The following is a 14,539-nucleotide window of genomic DNA, read 5'->3' on the forward strand; positions in this document are numbered from 1 at the left end:
TTAGGTGATGATGTGGCATAATATTAGAGTGCCACATTATTATAGGGATTAAAATTGAAAAAATTATCAAGTTCAAAGATTAACATGAACTTAAAAAAAGTTTTGAGATTACATTAAAAAATTGTTAAGTTTAAGGACTGAATGTAGAAAAGTAGTGAAGGGTAGAGGCATTATAAAAACCCCTTAATGGATGCAAATAAACTCACAAACATAAACTCCAAAGATTCCAAAGGCAAAAACTATGGAGCATTTCTATATCACCCTTTTGTTACTCTTTGTCTCCTTCGTAACTCTCTCCCTCTTCGTCCTTTTTTATAAACACCGCTCCAATTACTCCGCCGATAACCTCCCTCCCGGTCGGCCAGGTTTACCCTTCGTCGGCGAGACCCTCGAGTTTCTCTCCACTGGATGGAAAGGCCACCCGGAAAAGTTCATATTCGATCGCATGGCCAAATACTCTTCCCAAGTCTTCAAAACCAACATCCTCGGTGAACCAGCAGCCGTCTTCTGCGGTGTCGCCTGCAACAAGTTCTTGTTTTCGAACGAGAACAAGCTTGTTACCGCATGGTGGCCGAGTTCCGTCGACAAAATCTTCCCTTCTTCATTACAAACATCGTCAAAAGAAGAATCAAAGAAAATGAGGAAGCTATTGCCTCAATTCTTAAAACCAGAGGCTTTACAAAGGTATATCGGAATAATGGACGCCATTGCCAATGAACACTTTGCTTCTCAATGGGAAAATAAAGAACAAGTCCTTGTTTTTCCATTGGCTAAAAGATATACTTTCTGGTTAGCTTGTCGGTTGTTTTTAAGTATTGAAGATCCTCACCATGTTTCAAAGTTTGAAGGACCGTTTCATTTATTGGCTTCGGGTATTATTTCACTCCCCATTGATCTTCCCGGAACGCCATTTAATCGAGCCATTAAAGCTTCGAATTTCATTCGGAAAGAGCTTTTAAAGATTATCAAGCAACGAAAAGTTGATTTATCGGAAGGGAAAGCGTCGCCGACTCAAGATATATTGTCGCATATGTTGTTGACGAGTGATGAAAATGGACAGTTCATGACGGAAGTGGATATCGCCGATAAGATTCTTGGGTTGTTGATAGGTGGCCATGATACTGCCAGTGCTGCCTGCACTTTCATCGTCAAATATCTTGCTGAGCTTCCTCACATCTACGAGCTCGTTTACAAAGGTAATATTTTTTTTTCCTTCAAAACGTGATACATGCTCCACTAATTCCTTCACTGGTGAGTACAGTTTTAATTAAATAATTTATTATATTTGCTAAAAACTCGATTTTCTTTGTCGAAACTAAAATACTAATCAATTTTCGATTAATCTATACTCGTTTATTTTTCGGGCTACTCTTTTAATATGAAGGTTCGTCCGAAATTTGAAAGAGTTTAGGTAAAAATATTAAGTTTGAAAAATAGGTTTGGATAAAAAATTGGGTCCATTTAAAAAATGGGTTGGGCTCGGACTTGAACATTCAAGGTCCAAGTCTAACTCGTTTTAAGTTTATAATATTTTATATTTCGTTATTTTTATATATTATGTAATTTAGAATACATTAGAAAAATAAACCTATATTAAATATATAATACTACTCTAATATAAATATTAAAATAATTTTAAGATGACTATATAAAAATATTTAATAAATAAAATTATTAAATTATTAAATATTAAAATAAAATAAAATAAATATATTTTACAACTATGAGTGAGTTTAAGTAAAATTATAAGTCATATTTCGGGTCGAGTCGTATTTGAGCAAGCATAAAGATGTCAACACCATGCTTAGGCTTATCCCAAACCAAGCCCAGGAGCACATAATTCAACTCATTGATTTGATTAGACAAAAATAGGAAATACAATAATAATAAAGGAAATAAGCAGCTTTTAAATATTTATCATTAATAAAATTAAAAATGATAAAAAAGGTTTATCTTAAAAGTCTTAAAATTTAATCAAGTATCTCAAAAATAAAATATATTTATCTTATTATTATATAATTATAATAAAATATATTATAATCCGACTCGAAGTCCGATCCGAAATGCCCCTTTATATATATATATATTTCTAAAGACTTTTAAGTAGGAGAGAAAACTCTAGACACGCCGTTAGATTATCTTCTTCTTCTCTATTTCTTCATCATCTCCCTCCTCCACTTTCAGTGATACCGTGTATCAATAATTATAAAAATAAAAATAATTGAAATTTACGTTAATTTTTTAATATAAATAATATAAAAAAAGTCTATATATAAGTGAAGGTGCCTAATAGGTTGGTAACGTGAAGAAATTAGAGTGAAATAAAAAAATAAATAAAAACCATGCAAGTTTTGAAAATAAATTAGATTTTGTAATTATTTTTACGTAAACCCATCAATCTTTTCTCAAGAGATACTTTTTTGAAAAAGAAAGTTCTCTCTTTTTCTTTTTTATTAAAGTGAATTTTTTTTATTATTACTTATATTAAATAATCTAAATCTTAATTATCACGAAATGTTTTATTTCAAGAAATTAACTCATCATTTCACCAACCCCTTTGAATTGAATAATACCCACTCACTTACAATAATACTATACATATAATATTTATAATCGAGTTGATATATAGTTTTGAACAATCTTATTATAGGTTCTGATTATATCTGTTTTTTTATACAATATCTAGAACTACCCATAGTCCCTCCCTAATTTTTAAATAGGAGGATAATGCGTTTTAACACACTCGAACCTACGTACTCCTGTACTAACAACAATATCGATGCCAATCGAGTTAGACTCAGTTAGCTTCATATTAATTTTTTTGTTTTAGATTTTTAGATTTATTTTAACAAAATGGGTTTTGTTTTATGATTTTTTTAACATTATTTGATGAAATTTCAAAAAGCAAATTATAAATATTTCTAAAAAAAATAGAATTTTGAGAACTTTTAAATTATTTTTATATCATAAAAAATTAAAATTAATTATATATTAAATAAAAAATAGATTTTGGTTCAGTTTTGAAACTTGCATATCATAAATCGTCCAAACATCCTGATTTTAGTTGGTTTTTGAATTTTCAAATATTCTTATTCAGCCCCAATCATAAATCAATAGAATATAAATTCAGTTGAAAAATAATTAAAAACATATTTATTTATAAAATAATAAATAAAATTACAAGAATATTTTACCTTTTATATTTTTATATAAAAAATATAAAAATCATTTAAACTTATAATAAATCTAAAATATTACACACGTAGGATGAAACTCAAACCTGAAAAATCTTCAAAAATTTAATTTTTTTCATTTCAATAAAACCCTCATTTATTTTTATATTAATTTTTTTATAATTCTTTTCACTTATATCATAAATCTAATTATAAATGTTGATTAAGTCCAAATTTAGGACAATTTTTTATTTATAATTTCCAAGTAAATATAAATGTCATTTTCAATAATATAATATAATATAATATTAATATAATGATTCCTTCGCTTGTTATACCCTTCTCTTTTAGTAGCCGGTGATTGTTTTACGCGTTTATTTGTGTATGCATGTGTGGTATATTCATTGAGCCGGCAAGAACAGTTTATATAGTTAGAAATAGAACTGTCAACAACCGGATTTCTTTGAAGTCAACTGCATGATTTTCGTATCGGATCGGGTCAATAATTGGTTAGAGTATCGGTCTAAAAAACGGTTTTAGATTAGTTGAGTAGCGAATCGGTATGGACCGATTGAACAGGGTTAAAACACTAGTTGAATCTGGATGCTTTATTTAATAATTATTCATATCGGTTGAATTGGTGGTTGGGCTGGTTCGACCATCGGTCCTATTATGAAAACCTTAAATTTTCATAAAAGGTTAATTCAAATACATTTAGGCTAGTTTAGCAAAGCTTTTAAGAAATACTTTTGGGACAAAAAATGCTTTTGAGAGAAAAATACTTTTCAAACACCAAAAATTGGCCAAATACAGAAGCAGAAAATTTGAGCTTTTGTCAAAAAACGTTTTTTGTCTCTAAGAAGCATTGCTAAACTAGTCTTTAATCTAAATCTAAAATGATTGGAACTCCGGATGATCTTGAAAATTTTAAAGGATTTGAGCCCAAAATGCCCTACAAAAGTTTGAAACCTAAACTGACCCGATCAAGATTAATCCGACCTGAAACCAACCATATCTACCTAATTGATAGGTTTAGTTAAAAAGTTTGAAACCTAAATAAACCCTTGAAATTTAAACTAACTACGAGTATATTAATCAAATTGGTAATGATTTGAATCTGATTAATTTATGTAATTATATTTAAGAGATAATTTTCAGATTCCAACACCTATAATCTCATTGATTTTTTTTTTCTAATTTTTTTTTGTTGATTTACAGAACAAATGGAAATAGCAAAATCAAAAGCCCCAGGTGAATTGTTGACTTGGGACGACGTTCAAAAGATGAAATATTCATGGAATGTTGCTTGTGAAGTGCTAAGACTTGCCCCACCACTACAAGGTGCTTTTAGGGAAGCCATCAATGACTTCATTTTCAATGGTTTCTCTATTCCAAAGGGTTGGAAAGTAAGTCACTCAAGTCATTCATTGGGCCACTTCTAAAAAACTCATTAAAATTATCAATAAATTTACGTTTTGGTTATCCGACTTTGAATAGTTCAGTGACTAATTTATAAATTTTTGAAGATAATTGACCAAAAAGTAAACTTACTAATAATTTAGTAACATTAGGTATAATTTACCCAAAACTCAAAATATATTTACTAACTTTTCATGAATAATTGTACAGTTATATTGGAGCGCAAACTCAACCCATAGAAACCCTGAATGTTTTCCAGAACCGTTGAAATTTGATCCGACAAGGTTTGAAGGGAAAGGGCCAGCGCCCTACACGTTCGTTCCGTTCGGCGGCGGTCCTCGAATGTGCCCGGGCAAAGAATATGCTCGATTGGAAATACTTGTTTTCATGCATAATATTGTGAAAAGGTTTAAGTGGAAGAAATTAGTGGCTGATGAGAAGATCATTGTTGATCCCATGCCTATGCCAGCAAAGGGTCTTCCAGTTCTCCTTTATCCGTATAAATCTTAAATTATTTTTCAACTTTCATAATTATCTATGTACCAATGCAAATGAAGCAATCTTCTTTGCTCTTTTTTTTTTTTAGTTTTTATTTTCAAATCTCTGTGCTTGTAATGTTTCTGAATCAGTATATGTGCTTGTTTATTATAAAAAATTGAATTTATTACTCTTGTTTAGAATTAGATAATGATATTATATTGAGAAAGCACCAAGTGTGTGGTCTAGACCTGTTTATGGGTTGGACTACTCGTCCAAGTTAGAAGGCTCGTTCGAAATTTGGGAGGGTTTGAACAAAAATATTGGGCCCAAAAAATGAGCTTTGGCAAAAAAATTAGGTCCGTTTAAAATATGGGTCGGGCTCGGGCTTGAACATTTAAGGCCCGACCCGTTTTAAGTTTATAATACTTTATATTATGTTATTTTTATATATTATGTAATTTAGAACACATAAAAAAATAAAACTATACTAAATATATAATATTACTCTAATGTAAACATTAAAATAATGTTAAAATAACTACATAAAAAATGAATAAAATTATATTAAAATGGGCTTGGGTTAGTCTTTTGCAAATATAGGCGGGTTTAGGTAAAATTTTAAACCCAAATTTCGGGCCAAGCCGAGTTTGGACAAATATAAAATATGTTAATATCATGTTTTGGCCTGACCCAAACCCGACTCATAGCACCTCTAGTGTGGACTAATTATTATAAAAATATTATTTAAATTTTTTAAAAGAAAATTTATTTTATTGAATGAGTTGGATGTGAATGAGAATTTTACCAAAAAAAGCCATTTTTTAAAAAAATTATCGAAATGGGCCCATTATTTAATTATTTACCAGAATGGTCCATTTTCCGGCAAATCGCATCCACGTCAGCGCAATGTCAGGGGACACGTCAGGAAATCGCTACCACGTCAGCGCGAGTTGCTGACGTGGCAACAAATCGCGCCCATGTAGCGCGTTTTGGGGGACGCGATTTTGCCGTTTTTCCCACGTTAGGTTTTTTCGGCTTTTAGGGCTTAGGGTCAGGCTTTTTAGGGTTTTTAGGTCTTAGAAGAAATAATTTCGAGTTGACGTTTCTGATCAAATAGTATAAAATCGCTTCTAGCAGGATGCTATTTGAGAAGAATTTGTGAAATCGCGCCCTCGTAGACGCGCTTTTGCTACAGTAGGTCATGGAAGAAATAATTTTTTTGACGTTTCTGAGCAAATAATATAAAATCGCTTCTAGCAGGATGCTATTTGAGAAGAATTTGTAAAATTGCGCCCTCGTGGACGCGCTTTTGCTACAGTCGGTCATGGAAGAAATAATTTTTTTTGACGATTTTGAGCAAATAATATAAAACCGCTTTTAGCAGGATGCTATTTGAGAAGAATTTTTGAAAATCGCGCCCTCGTGGACGCGCTTTTGCTATAGTAGCATGTTTGGGCTGAGGCTATAAATTAGGCAGAAAATGTTCTCAGAATGCATGTCACAGCAGAAAAAATTTAGAGAGGCTAAGAAGGTTAGAGTTTCAAATATGAGTGAACGTATTAGTGCTATTATTTACTATGATGATGAGGTTTGCCACACCGAGAATGGTGTTATTTTTTTGTTGGAGAATACTGTGCGACTGGTTTTTAACCAGAACATAGATTTGACAGAACTTCGTAAAAGAATTAGGCGTAAAATTTTCGAAACGACGCAAATGAAAATTCTGTCTATCACGTATCGATTTTGTTCTTCTGTTGATCCGGTGACATATGACTCGTTTGACATAAAAGGTGCTTGTAGCTTGTAGGCAATGGTGCAGAGTCATCTTGCTAGTGGAGCACCTTATATTGAGTTATATGTACAATTTACATCGCCAACTGATGTACTTGCAACCAATGTTTGAGATGTATACACGACCCCTGGCCGACACTCGGTTAGCGGGTTACAAAATACAGAATAACCTATGTTCGGTAGCGGTGTCGAATGCACATCCCCCACAAGACACTCTGCCGGTGGATGGGACATGTACGTTGGTGGCTCGACGTTTGATGCTAAAAATACGTACTGGGGAACGACATCAAGTTCTAGTGGGTGGCAATCTACATCTAATTGGGAACGTTATCAAATGCCCAGAAGAAGAGATGACGTACTCTCTACGACGTCAACCAGTGAGGGGACCTCGTACGCTGCAGATGATTGTGGGTTAGAAGATGACTCCGATGTGGATCCACCTCAAGAGCTCGGGTCGGGTGGTGCATAAGTTGGCTTATTTTCTGAACTGGAGCCTATTCCAACAGAACCTGAAGATGCTGAAAGGAGTTCAGATGAAGAAGAAAATCCACGATTCAGAGCATACTCACCTCCAGCCCACATGCATAATGTTGATCTGTCCGCAGATGATGCGTTAGAGTTTCCAGATCTACCACACTAGTTGCGTGATCGTACAAGTTCGGGGGTAGATTCCGGTGAATTTGAAGTTGGTAATCAGTTTACCAACAATGATAGTTTTATTGGTGCTTTAAAACAACATAGCATCAAAAATGGCGTTGACTACCACGTCGTTAAATCCAAATCTGATAAGTTTGAGGCGAAGTGTGCGGTCCAAGACGGCACATGTTTATGAAAAATCTACGCCTCGTTAAGGAAAATGACAGGGTTGTGGGAGATTAAAAAGTACAAAGATCCACATACATGTGCTGTAGGTATAATATTGACGGTTTCTGAATAATACTTTTATTATACAATGTTGCATTATTTAATGTACTCGGTTTATAGGTGTTTCACAAGATCATCCCAAGATGGATTCAGCTATGTTAGCTAGCTTGATACTACCCACGGTAAAAGCAGATCCAAGGACTTCAGTGTCAGTGTTAATTGCCAATATCCGTAGCCAAATGGGGTACACGCCCTTTTACCGCAAGGCTTGGATAGCTAAGCAAAAGGCGTTGGAGAAGATGCATAGTGGGTGGGATGCCTCATATAATGAAATATGGCAGTGGTGTCAGGTGCTAGAGAGATACGTCCCAGGTGCCATCACAGACCTTGAAACGGAACATGCGTACTACAACGACCGATTGCTACGTGGATATCAAGTGTTCAAACGCCTGTTTTGGACCTTTAAGCAATGCCGAGACGCATTTCCATACTGCAAGCCGTTGGTACAAATTGACGGTACCTTTATGTTCAGTAGGTATACTCATTGGCTATTGCTTGCAGTGGCACAGGATGGAGGTGGGAGAATTCTTCCAATTGCATTTGCAATAACACCGGCGGATTCGTCTGATAACTGAGATTTCTTTCTCTCTAGGTTAAGGTGGCATGTGTGCCCCCAACTTGATATATGTGTTATTTCAGATCGGGGTGCCGGTATAGTAGCTGCATTTGATCAACAGGGAAGCTTATGGTAGCGCACACACCATAAATATTGCCTAAGACACGTTGCTTCGAACTACTACAAGCAATATCCATCTAAGAGCGAACGACGACAAGTGACCAACATGGGTATTTAGTCTATATTTGTGTTATTTCGTTTGTCAATTTGAATTAGTTTTATTGGTAGAAGTGGTATAAATTATTCGCTATGATCTTATATTGGCAGGGTATGAAATAAATAAAGATCGTTTTCACGAGATGTTGGCAATTTTACGTTCAATTAACAGAGAAGGGGCGGACTACCTTTGTAACATACGTTTCGAGCAGTGGGCACAATCATACTACGGCGACCTACGATATAGCCATATGACGTCGAACCTGGCTGAATGCATCAATTCTGTTCTTAAAGGAACACGCCATCTACCGATAACATCGGTTGTGCGAGGGACATATTTTCGTTTGGCAGCGCTATTTCCAAAGCGAGCAGCAAGTTATGCAGGCTAGATGCAGGAAGGACATGTATGGTGCAGTAAGGTAGTTCAAGAAATTAATAAGGCCAAGGCGATGGCAAACACCATGCACATAGTATGTTACGATCGAGACAATTTATGGTTTCGCGTGACAGAGTTTGACAGACTGCACCAAGGTGTTGTTGGCGGGCAATATCGTGTACACTTGCGAAATAGTACTTGTGACTGTGGGATGTTTGATGCACTTCATTATCCATGCGCGCATGTTATTGCAGCTTGTCAGAATCCCTGTCTGGATCCGATGAGTTATGTGGACGAAGTGTACAAATTAGGAAACATGTACAACGTCTGGAGACACGTTTTCCCACCGGTCCCAGATGAACGTAAGTGACTGCCCGTATCTCTTGCTCCTTTTAAGCTATTACCGGATAGAGAATTACGTCGTAAACCAAAGGGTCGACCTTGCTCGACTAGAATATGTAACAATATGGATATTCGAGAAACAACCAGTCAAACGAAGTTGTGCGGATGGTGTAGGAATCCAGGCTATACAAGTCGATCATGCCCTAATCGCAATAGTTGAATGTAATTGTAAAAAAATTAAGTTTGTGAAATTATTAATTGATAAATTGTATTAATGGTTAGTAAAAATTATCAAATTATATAAAATTATTAATTGTTAGTACCAGTCAAAACATTTTTCTAAATCTAACATTATGTGAATGTAAAACTATTAATTGATAAATTGTATTAATGATTAGTAAAATTATCAAATTATATAAAATTATTAATTGTTAGTACCAGGAAAAAATATTTTTCCAAATCTAACATTATGTGAAAGTAAAATTATTAATTTAGTTTAGGGTTTTTAATTAAATTAGGTTAGGGTTTTTAATTTAAGTAGGTTAGGGTTTTTAAGTTAAGGGGGTTAGGGTTTTTAAGTTTAGGGTTTAGGATTTTTAATTTAATTAGGTTAGGGTTTAAAAATTTTTAAAAATTAAAAAAAGTATTTTAAAATAAACAAAATTAAAAAAATATTTTAAAAATAAAAAAATTAAAAAAATAATTTTAAAATATTTTAAAATTTTAAAATTAAAAAAGTTTGTAAAAAATATTTCGGGCCTATATTTTTACCCAAACCCTCCCATATTTCGGGCGGGCCGGGCCGCCCGGCCCATGAGCACCTCTATTCTCTACCAACGGTGATGGAGGAGCATGCATATTCCGGATATTGCATTCCAATACCCGATCTACAAACTTTTATAAAAAATAAAAAATTAATAATTATCTAAAAATGCATAAATAAAAAATTCTTAAATAATATTTAAAAATTAAATTTAATAATTACCATTTTCATTTGTTCCACCGATATGTGATGCTTATTAAGACGAGTCAATTTTCCGGCCATTGCTGAAATCGTACAAATTTTTAAAGTTTAAAAAAATTTAAAAAAAAAAATTTAAAATTATTTAAAAAAAGAGAGTTAAGAGAAACTTAAGAGGAACTTAAGAGAAACTTAAGAGGAACTTAAGAGAAACTTAAGAGAATTTTTGAAGGAAATTGAGAGGAAATTGAGAGGAAATTTGAGAGAGGATTAGTTTGTGAAAAAAAAAGGGTGCGGGTATTTATAGTTTTTTTTTTACCGTTGGGGGGGGCAACGGTCAAATTTTTGACCGTTGGAGCATTGTTCACGCTCGGGTCAAGTCGCGGCCACGTCAGCAACTCGCGCTGACGTGGACGCAATTTCTTGGCGCGTCTCCTGACATCGCGCTGACGTGGACGCGATTTTCCGGAAAATAGACCATTTCGATAAATAATTAAATAATTGGCCATTTCGATAATTTTTTTAAAAAAAGGATTTTTTTTGGTAAAATGCCCGATGTGAAAATCTAATCCAATAATTGATGAATACGTAGATTAACTATTTTCAATATGATAGGAGGCTGTTTATCTATAGAACCTATTCGGATTCAAGTTTTTGGGGAAAAAAGTGGAGCCTTTATTTCTTCGATTTTTTTCTTCTTTTTTACTCTAGTTGAAAAATAAAAGGGACAGGTGTCATTTAATTAACAATATCCTTTTGTATTCTCTTTATATTGTAATAAAACAACATTTAAAATAAATTTATATTGTATTGGAATTAGACTTGATCATAATACAGGTCATTCGGCTCAATCTGAAGATTCATTTGAAAAGTGAGAGGGTTTGAGTAAAAATATAGGTCTAAAAAATATGTTTGAAAAAAAAAAGGGCTCATTTAGAAAACAGACCGTGTCTCAGGTAAGCTTTTTTTTATTCGGGCCCAACCCGAATTTGCAAAAAAGAAAAATTGTTATTGTTTTTTTTCACCTTTTTATTGTTATTTCACTATTATATTGTTACTATTTTGTTGTTATTATTTTGATATTGTATAACTCTTGTTTTATTGATAATTTTACTACTATTTTAGATGCATTTACTTATTAAGTTGCATCTATCTTAGTGTTATTTAAGTATAAATATTTTTAAAATTTATTTTCAATTTGTGGGGAAACATTTGTTTTAATATTCTTAGTGTATTTAATGTGTTATATTTTTTAAAATTTATTTATATATATAAAAATAATATAAAAAATTAATACAGGCAGGTCGGGTTGGACTCGAGTTTTACTTTTATCCAACATCCTTAATTTCTTATAAAAAGGTTCAAAATTCACCCAAATTAATTCTAAAATAAATTTATCCATCGCCAACCTCGAACGTTGACTCGAGAATTTGAGGGTGCTACAACTATTAAGTTGGTCAGTTCTGTTAAGAAATTGAATAGCTGATAATCAATTGACATAACCAAATAAATCGACCCTACAATTACTTTAACTGTCAAAATCGACTAAACCTAGAATAACCGTTGATGAGTTTTTGAATGATCATTAATGTTTAATTTTCTAAATCAATATATTTTATTGAAAATAAATATATAAGCTAAACCTAGAAAATGAGAAATTTGGCCAAATCTAACATTGTAGGTCAAGAGAAAGACAACAACACACACTAGAAGCCAGTCAAAAGACAACATAAACAACAGGCAAACAAATATCAATAAGTAATCCGATCATCATCGGATTCCCAGGTAAACCGGTCAGCTTATCAGATCATGCAACGTAGCAAGCAAGTCAATCAAATTAAATCATTTGGGAACATTTTTACTTGTTGAAAAATGGTGAAATTTGGGGTAACTCCTTTTCTCATGTAAAATTACCACCTCACTACTTACTATTTTTTAAAATTACAAATTAAATCATTAAACAAACAAAATGTGTAATATAAAAATTTTGAGGGAAAATATTTGGTACCCTTTGTTAGACTTTACAAGTAGGGGTAGAAGATTGTAAAGTGTCTTTATAGGGAAAATATTTGGTACCCTTCGTGGAATAAAAAAAACGTTATCAGTAGGGGTGGACAAAATCCGACTCGATTCAAAAAACACAATAAAAATTCAAATTTTGAATTAAATAGTTTAAGTTAATCGAGTTATTCGGATCAACTTGAATAAAAAAATCAAAATTTTCAATTTAACTCGAATATGAATTATACAATTCAAGTTATCCAAAAATCCAAATAAGAAAAGGCAAAACTACGTCGTTTTTATAAATATTTACCCATTAAGTTAAAAGTAAAACCATTATATTGTTTATGTTGTTAAATAATCTTGTACTTTGTCTACTAGTTAAATAATCGTCCATGTAATGCAACATTGAGTGTAAATAATAGGATTTGTTAACTTGATTTGAAATTTTTTGACTCGATTTGATTTGATTTTAAAAAAAAATTCAAACTGAGTTCGATTGCTAAAATAGGATTCGTCAACTCAAAATTTTTTGACTCGACTTGATCGAGTACTCACCCCTAGCTACCAGTGCATCAAATCCCATAACCCCTCTCCAAACCATAAATAGGAGGATAATGTGCTTTAGCATACTCAAACTCACATACTCGAACTCACATCCTCCTACATTGACAACAATACACATGCCAATCGAGTTAAGACTCAATCATCAAATTTTATATTGTTTTAAATAGTATTGATATAAATTAAAACTACAAAATAAGGTTAGGCACTCATTCCAATACAATAATAAGTTTGATTTAAATGTTGTTTTAAAGTACAAACCAATGAGTGTTACAAAAGATTTTAAAGATGCCTTATGTAAGAGATTTGATATTATGTATTTTAAAAGTAAAAAGCATAGGAATAAAGTTAAGTAGTGGTGTGCAAATAATTAATTCAATCAGTTTGATTGGTATACAATAATCGAATTGATCGATTTATACAGTGTAACCCAATTTAGCTAAATTGATTTAACATTGGTTGGTTAAGTCAGTTTAAAATAAATATATTATAATGTATTGAATTGAGTTATTTATTATAAAAATATAAAGATGTTTAAATTAATTTAAAAAAATATTATTAAGTTGGTCAGTTGGATTATGAAATTCAATAGCTGATAATTGACTGACATAACCAGATAAAATCGACCCTACGACCAAATTAACTGTCAACATCGACTAAACCTAATTAATCGGTTAATTAACTCGGTTGTAAGTGACTTATGCTATCCCCTAGTGAATGATCTATATCGTTTGATTTGATTTAAATATATACACAAATCATATGCTAAACCAATATACTTTATTGAATATATATATAAGCTACATCTGGAAAATGAGAAATTTGGCCAAATATAATATTATAGATCAAGAAACAAAAAGACAGACAACATAAACAAGAAACAAAAAATTATTAAAAAGTAATCCGATGATGGTTGGATACCCAGGTAAACTGGTCACCTTATCAAATCATCCAATGTAGCAAGCAAGTCAATCAAAACATATGAGAAAACAATCCACAACCATGCTCTGTAATGTATCACACAATTGGATCCCACCCTTAAACACGATTAAGTTGGGATTCCATAACACACCAATTTGAAATTCCACCCAAATCCGAACCCGATTTCAAGCTAGATCGGTTCCTATGTATCACCACAGAGCGATCCCAAGGCATTCATGACGATGGCACAGCAACCTGTGGCATCAGCACCATCACCATTCCCTGACAAAAAAGGAAGGCAGCGTGGGAGGCCGACTAAGCCATCAGCACGGGTTATGGCCCCTTGAGCCAGGGGTGCACCCATCACCATGCACAACACCAACAGACATGCAAGCTTAAGGGACATTGAGCTAGCCATATGGATTAATCACAAGAAAAACAAACTTGTAAGGAAAATGGTTGCTTGGAGTATTGCTGATTGTTGCGTGGTTAGGGGTTGAGGGTAGGAGGGTTTTTATAGCCAAAAGTTGAGTTTTTATTTTCTTTTTTTCAGCTTGGTGGTAGCAGGGATTCTTTTGTTTTCCTCTGTACTTTTGGTTGTTGTTTTTGGGTGATTCCTTTAGGCTTGTTTGCTGCTGTTTTTAGGCTGTGTCTCTGTCAAAACAGATGTAGTGATTTTGTGTGTGCCAACTTTCTTTCAATTGAATCATAATGGCCCTTCCCAAAATAGTTAACCTAAAAATTTGCGTACCGAAGTAAACCCCTATAGTTGCTTACTTATAAAACAGAAAACATTATCTTTCATAAAGATGGCT

At 33.0% G+C, this 14,539-nt stretch overlaps 1 protein-coding gene across 1 annotated transcript; it reads left to right on the plus strand.

Annotated features, from left to right (window-relative positions):
- The first annotated feature begins 204 nt into the window (after nt 1-204).
- On the plus strand, nt 205-5,259 carry LOC107926136 (beta-amyrin 28-monooxygenase). Its single transcript, XM_016856937.2, has 3 exons — nt 205-1,196; nt 4,392-4,579; nt 4,803-5,259. The coding sequence occupies exons 1-3, from the start codon at nt 242-244 to the stop codon at nt 5,100-5,102; spliced, it is 1,443 nt and encodes a 480-aa protein (XP_016712426.2). The 5' UTR covers nt 205-241; the 3' UTR covers nt 5,103-5,259.
- The last annotated feature ends 9,280 nt before the right edge of the window (nt 5,260-14,539 follow it).

Source organism: Gossypium hirsutum, chromosome D08 (assembly GCF_007990345.1).
Source record: "Gossypium hirsutum isolate 1008001.06 chromosome D08, Gossypium_hirsutum_v2.1, whole genome shotgun sequence".
NCBI lineage: Eukaryota > Viridiplantae > Streptophyta > Magnoliopsida > Malvales > Malvaceae > Gossypium > Gossypium hirsutum.

Excerpts from the sequence above, each read along its gene's own strand:
- LOC107926136 (XM_016856937.2), top strand. The coding sequence starts at position 242 with ATGGAGCATTTCTATATCACCCTTTTGTTACTCTTTGTCTCCTTCGTA. Across the intron at positions 1,197-4,391 it reads CTACGAGCTCGTTTACAAAG|AACAAATGGAAATAGCAAAA; the intron begins GTAATATTTTTT and ends GTTGATTTACAG. Across the intron at positions 4,580-4,802 it reads CTATTCCAAAGGGTTGGAAA|TTATATTGGAGCGCAAACTC; the intron begins GTAAGTCACTCA and ends ATAATTGTACAG.